At 50.1% G+C, this 22601-nt stretch overlaps 1 protein-coding gene and 1 non-coding gene across 8 annotated transcripts in view; both read left to right on the top strand.

Annotated features, from left to right (window-relative positions):
- Positions 1 to 18147, top strand: part of slc28a1 (solute carrier family 28 member 1) — a 74964-nt gene extending 56817 nt beyond the window's left edge. For all 7 annotated transcript variants that reach the window (XM_038784501.1, XM_038784502.1, XM_038784496.1 and 4 more), the window contains 5 exons: positions 3048 to 3245; positions 4830 to 4911; positions 10016 to 10114; positions 10237 to 10348; positions 17494 to 18147. In XM_038784501.1, the coding sequence (XP_038640429.1) occupies positions 3048 to 3245; positions 4830 to 4911; positions 10016 to 10114; positions 10237 to 10348; positions 17494 to 17614 (612 nt within the window). In that variant the 3' untranslated portion in view covers positions 17615 to 18147. The remainder of the gene's footprint in view (positions 1 to 3047; positions 3246 to 4829; positions 4912 to 10015; positions 10115 to 10236; positions 10349 to 17493) is intronic.
- On the top strand, positions 3705 to 3777 carry trnak-cuu. Its single transcript has one exon. It is a non-coding gene; the product is annotated as a tRNA-Lys (tRNA).
- Positions 18148 to 22601: the final 4454 nt, after the last annotated feature.

Here is a 22601-nt window from a genome sequence, read left to right as displayed (position 1 = left end):
TTGTGCCAAACTAGTCTGAAACTAAGATCAAATCAACCTACTCCCAGTCATTCTAGTGCACTCCATGTGCCTATCCAATAACCGCTTGAAAGTTCCTAAAGTGTTCGACTCCACCACCATAGCTGGGAGTGCGTTCCACTCCCCAACCACTCTCTGAGTAACAAACCTACCTCGGACATCCCTCCTATATCTTCCACCCTGAACCTTATAGTTATGCCCCCTTGTAATAGCTACATCCACCCGGGGAAAAAGTCGCTGAACGTCCACTCTATCTATCCCCCTCATCATCTTATACACCTCAATCAAGTCACCTCTCATCCTCCTTCGCTCCAATGAGAAAACCCCAGCTCCCTCAACCTTTCCTCATAAGACCTACCCTCCAAACTAGGCAGGATCCTGGTAAATCACCTTTGCACCCTTTCCAATGCTTCCACATCCTTCCTATAATGAGGAGACCAGAACTGCACACAATACTCCAAATGTGGTCTAACCAAGGTCTTGTACAGTTGCAGCATAACCTCACGGCTCTTAAACTCAAGCCCCCTGTTAATAAATGCTAACACACCGTAGGCATTCTTCACGGCTTTATCCACTTTGATGGCAACATTCAGAGATCTGTGGACATGAACCCCAAGATCTCTCTGTTCCTTCACATTCCTCAGAACCCTGCCGTTAACCCTGTAATCCGCATTCAAATTTTTTCTATCAAAATGAATCACTTCACACTTATCAGGGTTAAACTCCATCTGCCATTTTTCAGCCCAGCTCTGCATCCTATCAATGTCTCTTTGCAGCCTACAACAGCCCTCCACCTCATCCACTACTCCACCAATCTTGGTGTCATCAGCAAATTTACTGACCCACCCTTCAGCCCCCTCCTTCAAGTCATTGATAAAAATCACAAATAGAAGAGGTCCCAGCACTGATCCCTGTGGTACACCGCTGGTAACTGGTCTCCAGGCTGAAAATTTTCCATCTACCACCACCCTCTGTCTTCTATGTGATAGCCAGTTACTTATCCAATTGGCCAAATTTCCCTCTATCCCAGACCTCCTTACTTCCTTCATAAGCCGACCATGGGGAACCTTATCAAATGCCTTACTAAAATCCATGTATACGACATCAACTGCTCTGCCTTCATCTATGTACTTAGTTACCTCCTCAAAGAATCCAATCAAACTTGAGGCAAGACTTACCCTTCACAAATCCGTGCTGACTATCCTGGATTAAGCTGTATCTTTCCAAATGATCAGAAATCCTATCCCTCAGGACCCTTTCCAATAATTTACCTATGACCAAAGTGAGACTAACCGGCCTATAATTCCCAGGGTTATACCGATTCCCTTTCTTGAACAAGGGGCAACATTCGCTTCTCCCCAGTCTTCTGGCACTATTCCTGTAGACAGTGAGGACATAAAGATCAAAGCCAAAGGCTCTGCAATCTCAACCCTCGCCTCCCAAAGAATCCTAGGATCTATCCCATCAGGCCCAGGGGACTTATCTATCCTTGGGCGTCTCAAAATTTCTAACACATCTTCCTTCCAAATATCTACCTCCTCCAGCCCACCAGCCTGTATCGCACTATCCTCCTTGACAACATGGCCCCTCTTCTTTGTGAACACTGAAGAAAAATATTCATTTAGGGCCTCGCCTATATCTTCAGACTCCATGCACACGTTCCCACTACTGTCCTTGACTGACCCTTGGTCATTCTTTTATTCCTCAAATTAGTGTAAAAAGCCTTGGGGTTTTCCTTGATCATACCCGCCAAGGACTTCTCATGCCCTCTCCTTGCTCTTCTAAGGCCCTTTCTTGAGCTTTCTTGTAAACCATGGTTCCCTCACTCGACCATTGCCTCCCTGCCTGACAGGGACATACATATCAAGGACACACAGTATTTGCTCCTTGAACAAGCTCCACATCTCAATTATGCCTATCCTTGACAGTTCCTGTTTCCATCTTATGCTCCCCAATTCTTGCCTAATCGCATCGTAATTACTCTTCCCCCAGTTATAAACCTTGCCCTGCCGTATGTTCCTATCCCTCTCCATTGCTATAGTGAAAGTCACCGAATTGTGGTCACTATCTCCAAAGTGCTCTCCCACAGCCAAATCTAACACTTGGCCCAGTTCATTACCCAGTACCAAATCCAGTGTGGCCCCGTCTCTTGTCGGTCTCTCCACATATTGTGTGAGGAAACCCTCCTGCACACACTGGATAAAAACAGCCCCATCCAAACTATTCAAATTATAGTGGTTCCAATCAATATTTGGAAAGTTAAAGTCACCCATGACAACTACCCTGTGACGACCACACCTATCCAAAATCTGCATTGCAATCTTTTCCTCCACATCTCTGTTAGGGGGCCAATAGAAAACTCCTAACAAAGTGACCGCTCCTTTCCTACTTCTAACTTCAGCCCACACTACCTCAGTAGACAGGTCCTCCTCAAACTGCCTTTCTGCAGCCATTATACTATCCTTGATTAACAATGCTACTCCTCCACCTCTTTTACCAACTTCCCTAATCTTACTGAAACATCGAAACCCCGGAACCTCCAACAACCATTCCTGCCTGTTCTATCCACCTCTCCGTAGTGGCCACAACATCGTATCCCCAGGTACCAATCCATGCTTCAAGCTCACCAACCTTATTCCTGATGCTCGTCGCATTGAAGTAGACTCACTTCAAACCACCTTCCTGTCTGCAGGTCCACTCTTGTGACCTTGGTACCTTCCGCAGTACTGCACTACCCTCAACTTCCTGAACTCCAGCAACGCTATCTCCTGAACTACAAATCACTTTCCCATCCCCCTGCCTAATTAGTTTAAACCCCCTCCCCCGAAGAGCTGTGGCAAATTTCCCTCCCAGGATATTGGTGCCCCTCTGGTTCAGGTGTAACCCGTCCCGTTTGTACAGGTCCCACCTTCCCCAGAATGGGCTCCAATTATCCAAGTAACTGAAATAGTTTTACTTTCTGACCTTGCCCATTGATGTGCTGCTTTTGATGTCTTGTGGAGTATAACGGATTACTTCTGTGTATGCAGCTTATCTGTTCCTATGTCTTTATGCCAATTGCCTTCATGATGGGTGTCGATTGGAATGATTCTTTTCTCGTTGCCGAACTGATTGGAATCAAACTCTTTCTCAATGAGTTTGTGGCCTACCAGCAGCTTTCCGCGTACCAGCAAAATAGACTGAGTGGTGTGGAAGAATACATCAACGGCAAAAAGCAGTGGATTTCAGTGAGTACGCACAGTGTCAACTAGTCCACCACCAAGAACCTGACAGCCAATGGGATGGGATGGGCGACCCTTCACCGTGTGGGCTCCGCTAATCCCACCCGCCACTCGATTAAAGGCTTCACTCGTTTTGCCATTCTGAGTAAGGGAGGATTTGATCTGAAACTAAGGGATGGATTTTCCCAGCCCAGGGATTGGTGAGCTTGGAGATAGGGATAGGCGCCAGGGAGGCGGGAGAGGGGGGGGGCAAGCCATATTCAGGATGCTTTTCCACAGTAGAGCAATTATCCCAGGTCAGCCTTGGAAAGTGGACCACCCTCTCTCGCTGCGTAGAGGGGCCGGGGACTTTACATACTTAAGGCCACAATTGGGGGCGGTGCGAACTGGGGAGGTTGCTATCAGATCCAGCAATACCCAGAACCTCAGAGAGCGGGCAGCCATCAGGAAAGGCCGCACCTAACAGCCCGGCTAGCTCAGTTGGTAGAGCATGGGACTCTTAATCCCAGGGTCCTGGGTTCGAGCCCCACGTTGGGCACTTCCAGGAAAGGCCGCACCTGTGGCCCACATGCCTTTTGGCAGGGGTTTTCCTACCAGATTGGCCGGCTCAGAAATTACTATTTAGGTTTACGCCACCTCCATTTTTTAAAAATAAATTTGGAGTACCCAATTCATTTTTTAAGGGACAACTTAGCGTGTTCAGTCCACCTACCCTGCACATCTTTGGGTTGTGGGGGCAAAACCCACACAAACACGGGGAGAATGTGCAAACTCCACACGGACAGTGACCCAGAGCCGGGATCGAACCTGGGAGCTCGGCGCCGTGAGGCAGCAGTGCTAACCCGCTGCGCCGCCGTTGCTGTCCTGCGCCACCTCCATTTTAATGCACCTCCGCATTCTCCTGCCTGCCACAGCAGTCACCATCCTTTCCTGGTGGGGATACTAAGGATTTGGAGACCCCTGCCCTCTGATTGGACCGGGAGTCCGCCCGCCACCTCTAATAGGACGGCGAGTGCAGAAGCGACCAATTAGGGAGGCCACCTCTCGTGAGAATGCTGAGCCAGCGCCACCTGCTGGAAGGTGCAAGTTCAGGACACCCCCCCCCTCCCCCATTCAGTCTCAACGCCAGGACCCCAAAGCCCGTGGGGAAAAGTCTTCAGCGCATTTCACGGGGAACAAAAAACACTTCAGGAATTTAGCGGAAGCAAAAATACAGCGGATGCTGGGAAATCTGAAATAGAAAGAGGGAATGCTGGATAAACTCAGCAGGTCTGGCAGCATCTGTAGGGAGATGTTCCGAGGCCACATGAGGAGTCACCCGGACCTGAAACGCTGGACTCTCTCTCGCTGCGTCTCCACAGTTGCTGCCAGGACTACTGGGTTTGTCCAGCGTTGCTTTTGCCGCCACTTCAACTGAGGCTGGATCTGTGCCCGGGGCCGAGGGATGATAGGGCCTTGCCTCTCTCACACACTGAGTTTGATGATCTGGCCTTCTGTGATGGTGAAGGCAAAGCCACATGACCCAAATTGGGAGCTTATAGCGGAAGAATATCTGCAAAAGAGTTCTTGTTTTCTGCTTTATTTTTGTAGGTCAGAGCAGAGACTTTATCCACGTATTCCCTTTGTGGTTTTGCTAACTTGTCTTCACTTGGTATCATGCTCGGAGGTCTTTGTAAGTATTTATAAAAAACCAGCCAGTGGCAATCTATGTCCAAGAGGACTTCAGTGTGATGAGTTACTCCTGTGTTCCAAAACCATGTCACCCTACACTCTGTCCACTCTCATCTACTGTCTTCTCTTATTCCTCCCTCCTGAAGAAGTGCGCTTCCTCCTGAAGAAGGGCGCTCCCTCCTGAAGAAGTGCGCTCCCTCCTGAAGAAGTGCGCTCCCTCCTGAAGAAGTGCGCTCCCTCCTGAAGAAGTGCGCTCCCTCCTGAAGAAACATTCTGACTATTGCCCCAGGCTTTTTTTTAACCAAATTAACTCAAAAGTACTTATCCATAAATCTATTAAAATCCCTGAAGGGCAGAGGAGACCATTTGGCCCATCGAGTTACAGAATAAGAACATAAGAACTAGGAGCAGGAGTAGGCCGTCTGGCCCCTGGGGCCTGCTCCGCCATTCAATGAGATCATGGCTGATCTTTTGTGGACTCAGCTCCACTTTCCGGCCTGAACACCATAACCCTTAATCCCTTTATTCTTCAAAAAACTATCTATTTTTATCTTTAAAACATTTAATGAAGGAGCCTCAACTGCTTCACTGGGCAAGGAATTCCATAGATTCACAACCCTTTGGGTGAAGAAGTTCCTCCTAAACTCAGTCCTAAATCTACTTCCCCTTATTTTGAGGCTATGCCCCCTAGTTCTGCTTTCACCCGCCAGTGGAAACAACCTGCCCGCATCTATCCTATCTATTCCCTTCATAATTTATATGTTTCTATAAGATCCCCCCTCATCCTTCTAAATTCTAACGAGTACAGTCCCAGTCTACTCAACCTCTCCTCGTAATCCAACCCCTTCAGCTCTGGGATTAACCTCGTGAATCTCCTCTGCACACCCTCCAGCGCCAGTACGTCCTTTCTCAGGTAAGGAGACCAAAACTGAACACAATACTCCAGGTGTGGTCTCACTAACATAGAATTAGAATTTACAGTGCAGAAGGAGGCCATTAGGCCCATTGAGTCTGCACCGGCCCTTGGAAAGAGTGCCGTACTTAAGCCCACACCTCCACCCTATCCCCATCACCCAGTAACCCCACCTAACCTTTTGGGATACTAAGGGGCAAATTAGCACGACCAATCCACCTAACCTGCGCATCTTTGGACTGTGAGAGGAAACCGGAACACCCGGAGGAAACCCACGCAGACACGGGGAGAACGTGCAGACTCCGCACAGACAGTCTCCCAAGGCCGGAATCAAACTCAGGTCCCTGGTGCTGTGAGGCAGCAGTGCTAACCACCGTGCCGCTCTGCTTGGATGTAAAGCTTTTTTAAGGCATCTCGGGGTTGTGAATGACCCTTTACACATACAAGCTCCATCTTTCTATCTTGGTGAGTGAGCGCGAGTACAACATTGGACCTCCGAACGTATCGCGATGCGACCCTTCGCCGTACATTGTGAACAATTCCTGCCAAGGCTCCCTGTATAATAATCAGAAAGAGCTCTGGCTGATTACACCATCTCCTATTCCAGGGAGATTGAGACTTAATTTACCGCCAACTGCCTGCTATGCTCAACTTTGTTGATCAGAATGCGACAATTATATCGGGTTATTTATGGAATGTCCATCGAGGCTGGCCCAAGGTGTCATGGAGAAGATTGCTTTATAATTATTGAGTGGCTAAAGCCTCTATTTTGTCGTCATTTTTGGGGCAAAGCAATGCAATCAATGTGATTTAATATCAATAACAACATAAAAGGCTAGAGATACGTCATAAAATGTCAACTGACTTGGAAATAAAGCATTTGCATTCATATGGCACCTTGCACATCCTTGAAATGCATCAAACAGAACCAATGGAGTATTTTTTAAACCTAGCCACTGCCTTAAGGTCAAGAAACCTGGCAGCCAGTTTGCACACAGCAAGATTCCACAGACAGCAAGTGAGATCATCTGTCAGCGGAGGGGCTGTTTGAATGGTATAAGTTGGCCCAAACGCTCCCCACTCATCTTTGTGCAGTGCTATGGGACATGAGGGCAGCATGGTAGCATTGTGGATAGCACAACTGCTTCACAGCTCCAGGGTCCCAGGTTCGATTCCCGGCTTGGGTCACTGTCTGTGCGGTGTCTGCACATCGTCCCCGTGTGTGCGTGCGTTTCCTCCGGGTGCTCCGGTTTCCTCCCACAGTCCGAACATAGAACATTACAGCGCAGTACGGGCCCTTCGGCCCTCGATGTTGCGCCGACCCGTGAAACCATCTGAAGCCTATCTGACCTACACTATTCCATCTTCATCCATATGTCTATCCAGTGACCACTTAAATGCCCTTAAATTTGGCGAGTCTACTACTGTTGTAGGCAGGGCGTTCCACACCCCTACTACTCTCTGAGTAAAGAAACTGCCTCTGACATCTGTCCTATATCTACCACCCCTCAATTTAAAGCTATGTCCCCTCGTGTTGGTCATCACCATCCGAGGAAAAAGACTCTCACTGTCCACCCTATCTAACCCTCTGACTATCTTATATGTCTCTATTAAGTCACCTCTCAGCCTTCTCCTCTCTAACGAAAACAACCCCAAGTCCCTGAGCCTTTCCTCGTAAGACCTTCCCTCCATACCAGGCAACATCCTAGTAAATCTCCTCTGAACCCTTTCCAAAGCTTCCACATCCTTCCTATAATGTGGTGACCAGAACTGCACGCAGTATTCCAGGTATGGCCGCACCAGAGTTTTGTACAGCTGCAGCATGGCCTCGTGGCTCCGAAACTCAATCCCCCTGCTTATAAAGGCTAGCACAACATATGCCTTCTTAACAGCCCTATTAACCTGGGTGGCAACTTTCAGGGATTTATGTACCTGGATGCCGAGATCTCTCTGTTCATCTACACTACCAAGAATCTTGCCATTAGCCCAGTACTCTGCATTCCTGTTACTCCTTCCAAAGTGAACTACCTCACACTTTTCCGCATTAAACTTCATCTGCCACCTCTCAGCCCAGCTCTGCAGCTTATCTATGTCCCTCTGTAACCTATAACATCCTTCAGCACTATCCACAACTCCACCGACCCTCGTGTCATCTGCAAATTTACTAACCCATCCTTCTACACCCTCTTCCAGGTCACTTATAAAAATGACAAACAGCAGTGGCCCCAAAACAGATCCTTGCGGTACACCACTAGTAACTGAACTCCAGGATGAACATTTGCCATCAACCACCACCCTCTGTCTTCTTTCAGCTAGCCAATTACTGATCCAAACCGCTAAATCACCTTCAATCCCATACTTATGTATTTTCTGCAATAGCCTACCGTGGGGAACCTTATCAAACGCCTTACTGAATTCCATATACACCACATCAACCGCTTTACCCTCATCCACCTGTTTGGTCACCTTCTCAAAAAACTCAATAAGGTTTGTGAGGCATGACCTACCCTTCACAAAACCGTGTTGAGTATCGCTAATCAACTTGTTCTTTTCAAGATGATTATAAACCCTATCTCTTATAACCTTTTCCAACATTTTACCCACAACCGAAGTAAGGCTCACAGGTCTATAATTACCAGGGTTGTCTCTACTCCCCTTCTTGAACAAGGGGACAACATGTGCTATCCTCCAGTCTTCCGGCACTATTCCTGTCGACAAAGACAACATAAAGATCAAGGACAAAGGCTCTGCAATCTCCTCCCTGGCTTCCCAGAGAATCCTAGGATAAATCCCATCTGGCCCAGGAGACTTATCTATTTTTACACTTTCCAAAATTGCTAACACCTCCTCCTTGTGAACCTCAATTCCATCTAGCCTGGTCGACTGAACCTGAGTGTTCTCCTCGACAACATTGTCTTTCTCCAGTGTAAACACTGACGAAAATATCCATTTAACGCTTCCCCTATCGCCTCTGATTCCACACACAACTTTCCACTACTATCCTTGATTGGCCCTAATCTTACTCTAGTCATTCTTTTGTTCCTGATATACCTATAGAAAGCCTTAGGGTTTTCCTTGATTCTATCCGCCAAAGATGTGCAGGTTAGGTGGATTCGTTATGATAAATTGCCCTTAGTGTCCAAAATTGCCCTTAGTGTTGGGTGGGGTTACTGGGTTATGGGGATAGGGTGGAGGTGTTGACCTTGGGTAGGGTGCTCTTTCCAAGAGCCGGTGCAGACTCAATGGGCCGAATGGCCTACTTCGGCACTGTAAATTCTATGATAATCTATGACTATGAATGGGCAGACAGGATCTTGGTTAAATATCTCACCCAAAAGATACATCTCTGGCAGTGCAGCACACCCTCAGTCCGGGATGTGTCAGCCTGGATTATGTACTCAAAGTCCTGCCATTGTTTTGAACACATATCATCTAACACAGGGAGCGGATTTTTTCCAGCCGTTCCAACCAGTGCGATTTTCCATTTCAAAGTCAAACGAAAGGAATTGCCCCGAATGCCTGATGGACGGTTTCTGCCATCTACAGCTCTCTCAGTTCCCAATGCAAAGGTTGTGGGTTCAAATCCCACTCCCGAAACCAGAGTACGTAACGCGGATTGACAATCGCGCCAAGGGAAGGCTGCACAGGCCAGGGATGCTTTCTTTCAGACGTGATACGAAACTCGGACCCTGACTGGGGTTTCCCGTCCCTGGCGGGGCGGGTCTCAGCCACGGTGGGGTGCGGTGGGCTGGGTCAATAGTCCATTGACCCTAGGGGTTGGTTTAGCTCACTGAGCTAAATCGCTGGCTTTTAAAGCAGACCAAGCAGGCCAGCAGCACGGTTCGATTCCCGTACCAGCCTCCCCGAACAGGCGCCGGAATGTGGCGACTAGGGGCTTTTCACAGTAACTTCATTGAAGCCTACTCGTGACAATAAGCGATTTTCATTTTTCATTTTCATTTTCATTGGCTTTCGACAGGGCCGGGAGATCCTGCTGAAAATCTCCACCCCCTCCCTTCGCCACCCCCCGCCCGCCCCCCTCCCCACCCACCTTCCAACAGATCATCCGGTCAGTATCATCGCTAAATGTAACTGAATGCTCATCGGTTGTGAAGCACTTTTGGGATGGCCTGAGGTTTTGGAGGAGGCAAATATAAATGCGGAATTTCTCTCTCTCTCTCTCTCTCGACAGCTAGTATTGCTCCAATGCGTAAGAGTGACATGGCGGAAGTTGTCATACACGCTCTGTTTACAGGATTCTTCACGTCGCTGGTGAACGCGTGTGTCGCAGGTACGCAGTGCCAAACTCTTCCGTCGCGCAGCCTCTCCCCCTCACTAAAACGCGAGCCAACTGTCCCGTACAATGACGCTCTGATCGCCGCCGTGCTCTCACGTTTATTTTCTGTGCCTCAGGGATTCTCTTTGTGCCCAGGGAATTTGTGGATTGTGTGAGTTTCCTCAACGGCAGCTCCTTCAATGGGACCAGCGGCGACCTCCTCACCTGCTGCAACACTCTCTACGGCAGGTCAGTTTCTCCGCTGTTTGATGCCAAATCCAGGAGGTGAAATTGATCTCCGCAGGTACCGCGGAAACAGCTGATAGCAAATCAAACGCCCATTTTACCTCCAAGCTCCGTTCTCTTCCACATTGAGGTTCGCGGAGAGCACTTTCACCCGCTTCCTTGGTCAACCTTGAAGGGAGCTTGGGGGGAGGGGCGGGGAGGGGTCATAAGTTGGCTCTTTCCCTCCCGATTCCCTTGAGTCCGATTGGTTGATAGTCCTGCTTTTTATCAAATTCCTTTGCAGGGTGTGAGTGTCACTGGCTGGGCCAGCATTTATTGCCCACTCCCAGCTGTCCTTGCAACGAACTGTCGTCTTGAACCGACGCAGTGCATTAGGGAGGAAGTTTCAGCAATTTGACCTGTGACAGTGAGGGAACGGCAATATATTTCCAGGCCAGGATGGTGAATGGCTTGGAGAGGAACTGTGGTAACCCACTGTTACACCTGTATTAGGTGATGTAAGGTAGGACCTGTACTACAGGTTCGCCGGTAGTCCCTGCCTGCTGGCTCCGCCCAGTAGGCGGAGTATAAATATGTGTGTCCTCCATTCAGCAGCCATTTCGCCAGCTGCTGTGGGACGCCACACATCTTACTGCAATAAAGGCTCAGTTGTGTCCAACCTTAGTCTTTGTTCAATTGATCGTGCATCAATTTATTGCTCTAAGATTTTCTAAAAATGGACCTCCGGATCAAACCGGATCGCCTGCAGCTGGATCCGCAATCAAGCGATGCCAAAAAGGGCTTTAATCACTGGCTAGCTTGTTTCGAGGTCTATATCAACTCGGCGCCCAGCGCTATCACGGAGGCTCGGAAGGTACTCAAGGTTGTGCTCCAACGTTTTCCCGCTGATCCAGGACGCCCCGAACTACGCCGAAGCCATGACGCTTCTCAAAGAAAACTACACACAGAAGACGAACACGCTCTTTGCCAGGCACGTACTCGCCACTCGCTCTCAACTCCCTGGTGAGTCCATCGAAGACTTCTGGTGGGCCCTAATCCCACTCGTCCGGGACTGTGACTGTCAGGCCGTTACGGACACGAAACATTCAAACCTCCTTCTGTGGGACGCGTTCGTTACAGGGATTGGGTCGGACCTCATACGCCAAAGACTGTTAGAGGGGGCCACGCTCGGCCTAGCTGAGGGAAAGAAGCTAGCGCTCTCCATGACGGTCGCCTTGCGTAACATTCAGGCCGACACCCCCAGCTGCGCAGCCCACCCCTCTTACGCATTGTGGCCCCACAGACGGCCTTACCCAGCCAATTCACCTGCGCCGCGCGCCAGCCGTCACACCCCGGGGGCCCCCGATGCTATTTTTGCAGTCAGCAGAAACACCCCCACCAACGCTGCCCGGCCCGCACTGCCCTTTGTAAAGCTTGCTGTAAAAAGGGGCGCTTTGCCACGGTGTGCCAGGCCCGTGCATTCGCCGCTGTTGCCCCCACTCCCCCTAGTCTACGCACAATGGGCGCCGCCATCTTAACCTCCCCGGGCCATGGGCGGCCAGTGGGCGCCGGCATCTTCCCCCCCCCTCAGACCACGTGTGCCCCATGGGCGCCGCCACCTTGTCCAACCCCCGCAACGTGCGGCCCATGGGCGCCTCCATTTTGTCCCCCTCAAGATCTTCCGACGCCACCACCTTATCTTCCCCACGGCACATGGAGACCGACAGCATTGAGGACCTGGGCGCCCCAGGCTCCCCATCATCCGACGTCAGCGACGACCGACCACGACTCGCCTCAGTGACAATCGACCAGAGTCGTCCGCACAACCTGGCCACCGCATCGACCAGCGTGAAAATCAACGGCCACGTGACCTCTTGCCTGCTGGACTCCGGGAGTACCGAAAGCTTCATCCACCCGGATACGGTAAGGCGCTGCTGCGCTGCTCCCTCGCGATACACCCCGCCAACCAAAGAATCTCCCTGGCCTCTGGATCCCATTCCGTGGCGATCCGGGGTACTGTACGGTCACACTCACGGTCCAGGGCGTAGAATTCAGCAGCTTCCGCCTCTACGTCCTCCCCAACCTCTGCGCTGCCCTACTACTAGGCCTGGACTTCCAGTGCAACCTCCAGAGCCTAGCCCTAAAATTCGACAGGCCGCTACCACCCCTCACTGTGTGCGGCCTCGCAACCCTAAAGGTCGATCCACCTTCCCTCTTCGCAAATCTAACCGCGGATTGCAAACCCGTCGCCACCACGAGCAGAGGGCACAGCGCCCAGGACAAGGCCTTCATCAGGTCCGAGGTCCAGCGGCTGCTTCGTGGAAGGCATCATCGAGGCCAGCAACAGCCCCTGGAGAGCCCAAGTGGTAGTTAAAACTGGGGAGAAACACAGAATGGTCATGGACTACAGCCAGACCATCAATCGGTACACGCAGCTCGACGCGTGCCCCCTCCCACGCATATCTGATATGGTCAATCAGATTGCGCAGTACCGGGTCTGCTCAACTGTAGACCTCAAATCCACCTACCACCAGCTCCCCATTCATAAATCGGACCGTCTACACACGGCCTTCGAGGCAGACGGTCGCCTCTATCACTTCCTCAGGGTTCCCTTCGGCGTCACTAACGGTGTCTCGGTCTTCCAAAGGGAGATGGACCGAATAGTCGACCGCTATGGTTTGCGAGCCACGTTTCCGTACCAAGTCAACGTCACCATCTGCGGCCACGATCAGCAGGACCACGACGCCAACCTTGTCAAATTTCTTCACACCGTCACTCTCCTAAACCTCACCTACAACCAGGAAAAGTGCGTTTAGCACGACCCGCTTAGCCATCCTCGGCTATGTGGTCCAGAATGGAGTTCTGGGGCCCGATCCCGACCGCATGCGCCCCCTCATGGAGCTCCCCCTTCCCCACTGCCCCAAGGCCCTCAAATGCTGCCTGGGGTTCTTCTCATATTACGCCCAGTGGGTCCCAAACTATGCGGACAAGGCCCGCCCACTTATACAGTCCACCCACTTTTCCCCTGACGACCGAGGCACAACAGGCCTTCGCCCGTATCAGAGTCGATATCGCCGGGATGCACGCAGTAGACGAGACGCTGCCCTTCCAAGTAGAGAGCGACGCATCAGACGTTGTCCTAGCCGCCACCCTCAATCAGGCAGGCAGACCCGTGGCATTCTTCTCCCGCACCCTATCCCGGGGTACATGTGCCAGCGCACAAGTAGACCGACTCCGGGCCCTGCACGGCAGCCTTTGTCACCCGGGAGTCACACGGTTGTTCCATTTTATCAAGGCCCGTAATCTACCCTACTCCGTCAAGGAAGTACGGACAGTCACCAGAGATTGCCAGGTCTGTGTGGAGTGCAAGTCGCACTTCTACCGGCCGGACCGTGTGTGCCTGGTGAAGGCCTCCTGCCCCTTTGAACGCCTCAGCGTGGATTTCGAAGGGCCCCTCCCCTCCACCGACCGATACACGTATATCGACATATGGTCGATGAGTACTCCAGGTTCCCCTTCGCCATCCCATGACCCGACATGATGTCTGCCACCATCATCAAAGCCCTCAACACAACCTTCGCTCTGTTCGGTTTCCCCGACTACATCCACAGCGACCGGGGATCCTCATTCATGAGCGATGAGCTGCGTCAGTTCCTGCTCAGCAGGGGTATCGCCTCTAGCAGGACGACCAGCTACAACCCCCGGGGGAACGGGCAGGTAGAGAGGGAGAACGGGACAGTATGGAGGGCCGTCCAATTGGCTCTACGGTCCTCTCACTGGCAGGAGGTCCTCCCTGATGCTCCATTCGGTCACTATTTGCACCGCCACTAACAACACATCCCTTGAACGTCTCTTTGCCTTCCCCAGGAAGTCCACATCTGGGGTGTCGCTCCCGACTTGGCTCGCAGCTCCAGAACCAGTCCTGCTCCGTAGGCACGTCCGACTCCACAAGGCGGACCCGTTGGTGGAGAGGGTGCAATTGCTCCATACCAACCCCCAGTATGCCTACGTGGCGTACCCCGATGGCCGCCAGGATACTGTCTCCCTCAGGGACCTGGCACCAACAGGTTCCACACATACACACCCCTCCGGCCCGGCGCCACCCTCCCCTCCCCCGGCGCTCCCAGCATCAACCCCACCAGGACCATCCGTCCTTCCCCTGCCCACGCCCGATGATGAAGAGGATTTCGGCATGCTCCCGGAGTCACCGAACATCAGGCCAGCATCGACATCGCTGCCACCACTACATCACTCCCAGCGGAACATCAAGGCCCCGGACCGGTTAAACCTCTAACTGATCCACTGGACTTCAAAAGACATTTTTTTTGCTCTCGAATATTGTAAATATAAATTCATTGCTGTATATAGTTCTCCACCACCCCCGCCAGACTCAATTTTAACAGGGGGTGAATGTGGTAAACCGCTGTTACATCTGTATTAGGTGATGTAAGGTAGGACTTGTACTACAGGTTCAACGGTAGCCCCTGCCTGCTGGCTCCGCCCAGTAGGAGGAGTATAAATGTGTGTGTCCTCCATGCAGCAGCCATTTCGCCAGCTGCTGTGGGAGGCCACACATCTTAGAGCAATAAAGCCTCAGTTGTACCCAACTCTAGTCTTTGTTCAATTGATCGTGCATCAGGAACCTCCAGCAGGTGGTGTTCCCAGATATCTGTTCCCCTTGTCCTTCTGGGTCGTAGAGGTCGTGAATTTGGAAGGTGCTGCCGAAGGAGCCCTGGTGAGTTCTTGCAGTGAATCTTGTAGATGGTGCACACGGATGCTGCTGTGCGTTGGTCGTGGGTAGGGTGCCAATCAAGAGGCGCTGTTTTGTCCTGGATGGTGTTGAATGTTCTTCGAGCTGCAAGTGGAGAGTATTCCATCACACGCCTGATTTGTGCCTTCTAGGTGGTGGACAGGCTTTGGGGAGTCAGGAGGTGAGTTACTTGCCACAGTTCAGAGCCCATGGTGTTCAGGGTAAGATCCTGGCACGGATAGAGGATTGGCTGACTGGCAGGAGGCAGAGAGTGGGGATAAAGGGGACGTTTTCAGGATGACAGCCGGTGACTAGTGGTGTGCCTCAGGGCTCTGTGCTGGGACCACAACTTTTCACAATATACATTAATGATCTGGAAGAAGGAACTGAAGGCACTGTTGCTAAGTTTGCAGATGATACAAAGATCTGTAGAGTGGCAGGTAGTATTGAGAAAGCAAGGGGGCTGCAGAAGGATTTGGACAAGCTAGGAGAGTGGGCAATGAAGTGGCAGATGGAATACAATGTGGAAAAGTGTGAGGTTATGCACTTTGAAAAGAGGAATTTAGGCATAGACTATTTACTAAATGAGAAGGTGCTTATGAAATCAGAAGCACAAAGGGACTTGTGAGTCCATGTTCACGATTCTCTTAAGGCTAACGTGCAGGTTCAGTCGGCAGTTAGGAAGGCAAATGCAATGTTGGCATTCATGTCGAGAGGGCTGGAATACAAGAGCAGGGATGTACTTCTGAGGCTGTATAAGGCTGTGGTCGGACCCCATTTGGAGTATTATGAACAGTTTTGGGCCCCGTATCTAAGGAAGGATGTGCTGGCCTTGGAAAGGGTCCAGAGGAGGTTCACAAGAATGATCCACGAAGAGCTTGTCGATGAGGAACGGTTTACGACTCTGGGTCTTGTTGGAGTTTAGAAGGATGAGGGGGGATCTTATTGAAACTTACAGGATACTGCGAGGCCTGGATAGAGTGGCCGTGGAGAGGATGGTTCCACTTGTAGGAAAAACCAGAACCAGACGACACCATCTCAGACTAAAGGGACAAAACTTTAAAACAGAGATGAGGAGGAATTTCTTCAGCCAGAGGGTGGTGAATCTGTGGAACTCTTTGCCGCAGAAGGCTGTGGAGGCCAAATCACTGAGTGTCTTTAAGACAGAGATAGATAGGTTCTCAATTAGGGGATCAGGGGTTATGGGGAGAAGGCAGGAGAATGGGGATGAGAAATATATCAGCCATGATTGAATGGCGGAGCAGACTCGATGGGCCTAATTCAGCTCCTATGTCTTATGGGTGGGTTGTCTTATGGGGAAAGGTTAAAGGAGTTTCAACAAGGGTAATGCCATTGAATGGGGGGGCAGCCTTCACAACCTGGCACTGTCAGCAGAGTAGAAACTGAACTTGGGGATTTATTTAGCTTAACACCCCAGTGATACCTTTTTGTTCTGTGTTCCAAGGTACGCCACCTGTCAAGGCAGCTGGATCTGAGAATGACCTGGATCTATCTTAATCCCCAATTCTGCTTTCATTCTAAAACATCCACTTGTTCCAAATTGCCGAAGTGGTGCTGAATTCCAATTCCCTACCCGTATGTGGCTGTGCACCGTGAGTCCGTTTCCATAGCGGGTAATTCCCGGACCAGGTCACTAGTCTGTCAGCAGGGGCCTGGGCGGGCCCCACACTCCACATCAAGAGTGGCCGACCAGGAGTGTCTCCCGCTCATACCGCCAGCCATTGCCGTGTTTGGAAGGGTTTTGCTGGTTGACACTCAACCTGTTTGGCCACATTACGAGCGCACCTTCCTTGGCCGTCAAGTCCTGGGGTGGGACTCAAACCTGGATCTTGTGGCTCAGAGGCAGGGCTTGCTAACCCATTGCACCACCAGACCTTGGGTGCTGCTAAAGCATTGATAGCTTATTTATGCTTCTCCCCAGGGTTACAGAAGCAGAAAGCCATGTTATTATATTTAAATCCAGAACTGTATAAAACATGCACAATGTGTGCCCTTCAATCAGCCTCCATAGCAACCTCCAGCCTCACATGTTACAGGCCTGAACCCATTGCCAATATTGGGCAGCACGGTAGCACAGTGGTCAGCACAGTTTCTGCACAGCTCCAGGGTCCCAGGTTCGATTCCTGACTTGGGTCACTGTCTGTGCGGAGTCTGCACGTTCTCCCCGTGTGTGCGTGGGTTTCCTCCGGGTGCTCCGGTTTCCTCCCACAGTCCAAAGATGTGCGGGTTAGGTGGATTGGCCATGCTAAATTGTCCCTTCGTGTCCAAAAAGGTGGGGTGGTGTTCCGGGGATAGGGTGGAGGTATGGGCTTAAGTGGGGTGCTCTTTCCAAGGGCTGCAGACTCGATGGGCCTGCCGCCGTTCACTATCAATACTGACCCTCCCTTTCTTTCCACAGTGTGGTAACCATTGGAAACGGAACTGTTTCTTTCACTGGCGAATGGTCAAGCGTCAATCAGAGTGTGACATTTTTATACGACTGCTGTGGTCTGTACAACAGCAGTGTCTGCACAGTATAAATCATGCCTTTCCCCTTTGTTGTGATGATAACGTCTACAAGCCAAACAAACATTTGCTTCTTAATACGATGAATTATGCATTCTGAAATGTGAAGATTCTCCAAAGGGAGAGAACTGGAACTGTGGGCCCTGTTACATGTACGAAGTTGCAAGTGCAGATTGTCCCTCCACACCTGATTTACTGAAATGTTTTTGTATTGTTTTGCCTAAAGATTGTGACATTACCACAGTTAGCCTGGATTACCTCATGGAGTCATAAGAGGCCGTTCAGCCCATCGAGCCCATGCCAAAGAGTTTTCCCAGGCTAGACCAGTATTTATTGCCCTTGGTTGCGCTGGGTTTTCCAGTTTTTGATAGTCAAGCGAGTCAAGGGTGATGGGTGGCAGACAGGAAGTTAAGGCGACAGTCCGATCAGCCATGATCTTAAAGGATGACTTCATTCAGTGGCATGGTGGTGGTGCAATGGTTAGCACTGCTGCCTCATGGCGCTGAGCACCCAGGTTCGATCCCAGCCCTGGGTCACTGTCCGTGTGGAGTTTCCACATTCTCCCCGTGTCTGCGTGGGTCTCACCCCCACAACTCAAACATGTGCAGGGTAGGGTGATTGGCCACGCTGAATTGCCCCTTAATTAGAAAAAATTGAGTACTCTAAATTTATTTTATTTATTTTTATTCGCCTCCTTTTTAACATTTTCTCCCAAATTTACACCCACCAACTATAAACAATAATCAGTAACAAATATGTCGATCCCCATATCAATAACAACGATCCCATCCTCCCACCAAACCCCGGACATTAACCCGCATGTTCACATAAACAAATGACAAAAAGGAATCAGGAATCACCCATAGTCACCATAAACACACACAGCCCCCCTCCCCCCAACTCTCCCACCCACCCCTCCAACTAATGTTTGATGTTATCCAGTTCTTGAAAGTGCACAATGAATAACGCCCATGAATTGTAGAACCCCTCCATCCTTCCCCTCAGTTCAAACTTAACCTTCTCGAGAGTCAAGAATTCCAACAGGCCCCCCCCCCCGCCACGCCAGGCCACAGGATGGAGAGGCTGCTCTCCAACCCATCAGGATCTGCCTTCGGGCGATCAACGAGGCGAAGGCTACGACATCTGCCTCCGCACCCGTTTCCAACCCCGGCTGGTCCGACGCCCTGAATATGGCCTCCCGGGGGCCTGGGTCCAGTTTCACGTGCACCACGTTAGAGATTACCCTAAACACCTCCTTCCTGTAATCCTCTAGCTTTGGACAGGACCAATACATACGAACGTGATTAGCCCCCCCCCCCCCCCCCCCCTCTCCCCCCCCCCCCCGCAACTTTCATACACATCTTCTACTCCCTCAAAGAGCCGGCTCATCCTCGCCCTCGTGTTGTGCGCTCTGTACACCACCTTCAGCTGTATCAGCCCCAACCTCGCGCACGAGGTGGGGGCATTCACTCCCCGGAGCACCTCACACCAGAACCCCTCCTCCATATCCTCTCCAACTCCTCCTCCCATTTTGCTTTGATCCCTTCCAATGGTGCCTTCTCCTCTTCCAAAATAGCTCCGTAAACCGCCGACACTACCCCCTTCTCCAGTCCCCCTGTCGTCAGCACCTCCTCCAGCAATGTGGAGGCCAGCTCCTCCGGGAAGCTCTGTATCTCCTTTCTGGCAAAATCTCGAACCTGCATGTATCTAAACATTTCCCCCTGCTCCAGCCCATACTTCGCTTCCAGCTCCTTCAATTCTGAAAACCGACCCCCAAGAATCAAATCTTTTAGCGTCTTAATCCCCTTCTCTTCCCATTTCCGAAAATTCTCTAAATGTTTTTTTATAAAGGATGACTTCATTCACTTTGAGCTTACATTAAACAAGTGCCCCCTCACCAATCAGCTGATTGGACCCTTACTCTTAAAGGGGACTCGGCGTTTTCTTCACAACTTGTTGCCCAGATTTTTGTCACTGATTCAATACTTCTTTGCTTCCCAATGTTTCCCACAGGTGTAACCTCCCAATAACTATCTTCCCAGGGGACTGACATGGTATTCTGCCTGGGCAGACTTTTCTAGAAGCAGACTATCTCTATAAGTAGAACCACGGTCACAGGAGGGCGGCCATGTGCAGAGATGGTTGACGTTGATGCACACTGCGGGGTACGTGACTGCACCCTCTGGTGGCTGGGTCAGGGAGTGCTGTGGGTATCTCTGGACATTCCTTTCTGTGGCTGCAGGGGGAGGCCAATGAGGTGAGTGCATCTGCACCATTGGGGAGCAAGCGGGGAGCCATTCCCTGACTGTCACCTGGATAATAGAACCTGAATTGGCCGAAACCTTTGTCTACAGAGATGATTGCTCTCTGTTTGGCCTCTGAATAGCAACGGAAAGCAGGCACAACCACAGGAAATTGGATGGTATTTCTTTGTCCGGGTTCCGTGCCCAAATACCTCGGTCCCTGAGTTTTCTGCCTTGCTTTCCAGGTGCCTCAAGAAAGGCCTGCATTTATATAGCGCCTTCCCCAGCCACAGAATGCCCCAAGCCACCGTCCAACCAGTTGACTACCTCTTTGAAGTCTAATCTAGTCACTGTTGGAATGTAGGAAACGTAACGCAGCAAGATCCCCCAAAACAGCGCAAGGTGTTCTTTTGTCATGTTGGCAAGGAGGATTAGACCGTGGAGAACTCCACCCCCCCCCCCCCCCCCCCCCCACACCACCCCCCCCCCCCCCCTCCCCGGCCTTCCCCTTCTACCGGGGAAGGCAGACGGAGCCTCGGTTCAACGTCTCATCCAAATCCCAGCACCGGCAAAATTTCAGCCGTCCTTCAGTGCTGCACGGGGAGTGACGGACTGGATTATGTGCTCACGTCTCTAGGTCGGGACTCCTGTGACTCAGGGAGGAGAGAGACTCATACCCGACTGTGCCAGCAGAGGGCAGCATTGTAAAGTTATGGGCAAATGAATGGCAGGCGCCTCTGCACAGATTTTCCTGTTGTAGGACCTGCTGCCAGTCTAGGGTCCCGAATATAAAGGGTACTCTCTCTGCCAGAGCTGCCAATTCAGTGCCAACTGGTTTCACAGGGGACAGACTAACATTTTGTCGAATTAAGTATTTTTGGCTTTGTCAATTAAATAATATATTTTGCGGCTTCAGTACTTGTTTCAACCTGTTTTTCATTTACTGATGGAGTACACCATTTTCCAGAGGAATTGGAATAGACTGTCAAGTGACAGCATTGTGTTAGCCCCGGAGCCTGAGGCAGTGTGGGACTTACAGCAGGGCTCACAGGGCAGTCTATTTACTCAGAAAAGAATCTGTTTCAACAGTGAGCTACAGCAAACAGTCTACAGAGTCTATTTAAAGAATCACCAGGCAGTATAGCCAACAGTCTACAGAGTCTATTTAAAGGATCACCATGCACTATAGCAAACATCTACAGAGTCTATTTAAAGAATCACCGGGCAGTATAGCAAACAGTCTACAGAGTCTATTTAAAGAATCACCATGCACTGCAGCAAACAGTCTACAGAGTCTATTTAAAGAATCACCATGCACTATAGCGAACAGTCCACAGTCTATTTAAAGAATCACCATGCACTGTAGCAAACAGTCTACAGAGTCTATTTAAAGAATCACCAAGCAGTATAGCCAACAGTCTACAGAGTCTATTTAAAGGATCACCGGGCAGTATAGCAAACAGTCTACAGAGTCTGTTTAAAGAATCACCATGCACTATAGCGAACAGTCCACAGTCTATTTAAAGAATCACCATGCACTGTAGCAAACAGTCTACAGAGTCTATTTAAAGAATCACCATGCCCAGTAGCAAACATCTACAGAGTCTATTTAAAGAATCACCAGGCAGTATAGCCAACAGTCTACAGAGTCTATTTAAAGAATCACCATGCACTGTAGCAAACAGTCTACAGAGTCTATTTAAAGAATCACCATGCACTGTAGCAAACAGTCTACAGAGTCTATTTAAAGAATCACCATGCCCAGTAGCAAACAGTTTACAGAGTCTATTTAAAGAATCACCATGCACTGTAGCAAACAGTCTACAGAGTCTATTTAAAGAATCACCATGCCCAGTAGCAAACAGTTTACAGAGTCTATTTGAAGAATCACCATGCACTGTAGCAAACAGTCTACAGAGTTTATTTAAAGAATCACCATGCCCAGTAGCAAACAGTTTACAGAGTCTATTTAAAGAATCACCATGCACTGTAGCAAACAGTCTACAGAGTCTATTTAAAGAATCACCATGCACTGTAGCAAACAGTCTACAGAGTCTATTTAAAGAATCACCATGCACTGTAGCAAACAGTCTACAGAGTCTATTTAAAGAATCACCATGCACTGTAGCAAACAGTCTACAGAGTCTATTTAAAGAATCACCATGCACTGTAGCAAACAGTCTACAGAGTCTATTTAAAGAATCACCATGCCCAGTAGCAAACAGTTTACAGAGTCTATTTAAAGAATCACCATGCACTATAACGAATAGTCCACAGTCTATTTAAAGAATCACCATGCACTGTAGCAAACAGTCTACAGAGTCTATTTAAAGAATCACCATGCACAGTAGCAAACAGTTTACAGAGTCTATTTAAAGAATCACCATGCACAGTAGCAAACAGTATACAGAATCTATTTAAAGAATCACCGGGTACTATAGCGAACAGTATACAGAGTATATTTAAAGAATCACTGGGTACTATAGCGAACAGTCCACAGTCTATTTAAAAAATCACCATGCACTGTAGCAAATAGTCTACAGGGGCAGCACGGTAGCATTGTGGTTAGCACAATTGCTTCACAGCTCCAGGGTCCCAGGTTTGAGTCCCGGCTTGGGTCCCTGTCTGTGCGGAGTCTGCACGTTCTCCCCGTGTGTGCGTGGGTTTCCTCCGGGTTCTCCGGTTTCCTCCCACAGTCCAAAGATGTGCGGGTTAGGTGGATTGGCCATGATAAATTGCCCTTAGTGTCCAAAATTGC

The sequence above is a fragment of the Scyliorhinus canicula genome, chromosome 24 (assembly GCF_902713615.1).
Source record: "Scyliorhinus canicula chromosome 24, sScyCan1.1, whole genome shotgun sequence".
NCBI lineage: Eukaryota > Metazoa > Chordata > Chondrichthyes > Carcharhiniformes > Scyliorhinidae > Scyliorhinus > Scyliorhinus canicula.
The sequence above is the reverse complement of the archived record's forward strand: the minus strand, read 5'-3'. Positions and strand labels throughout refer to the sequence as shown.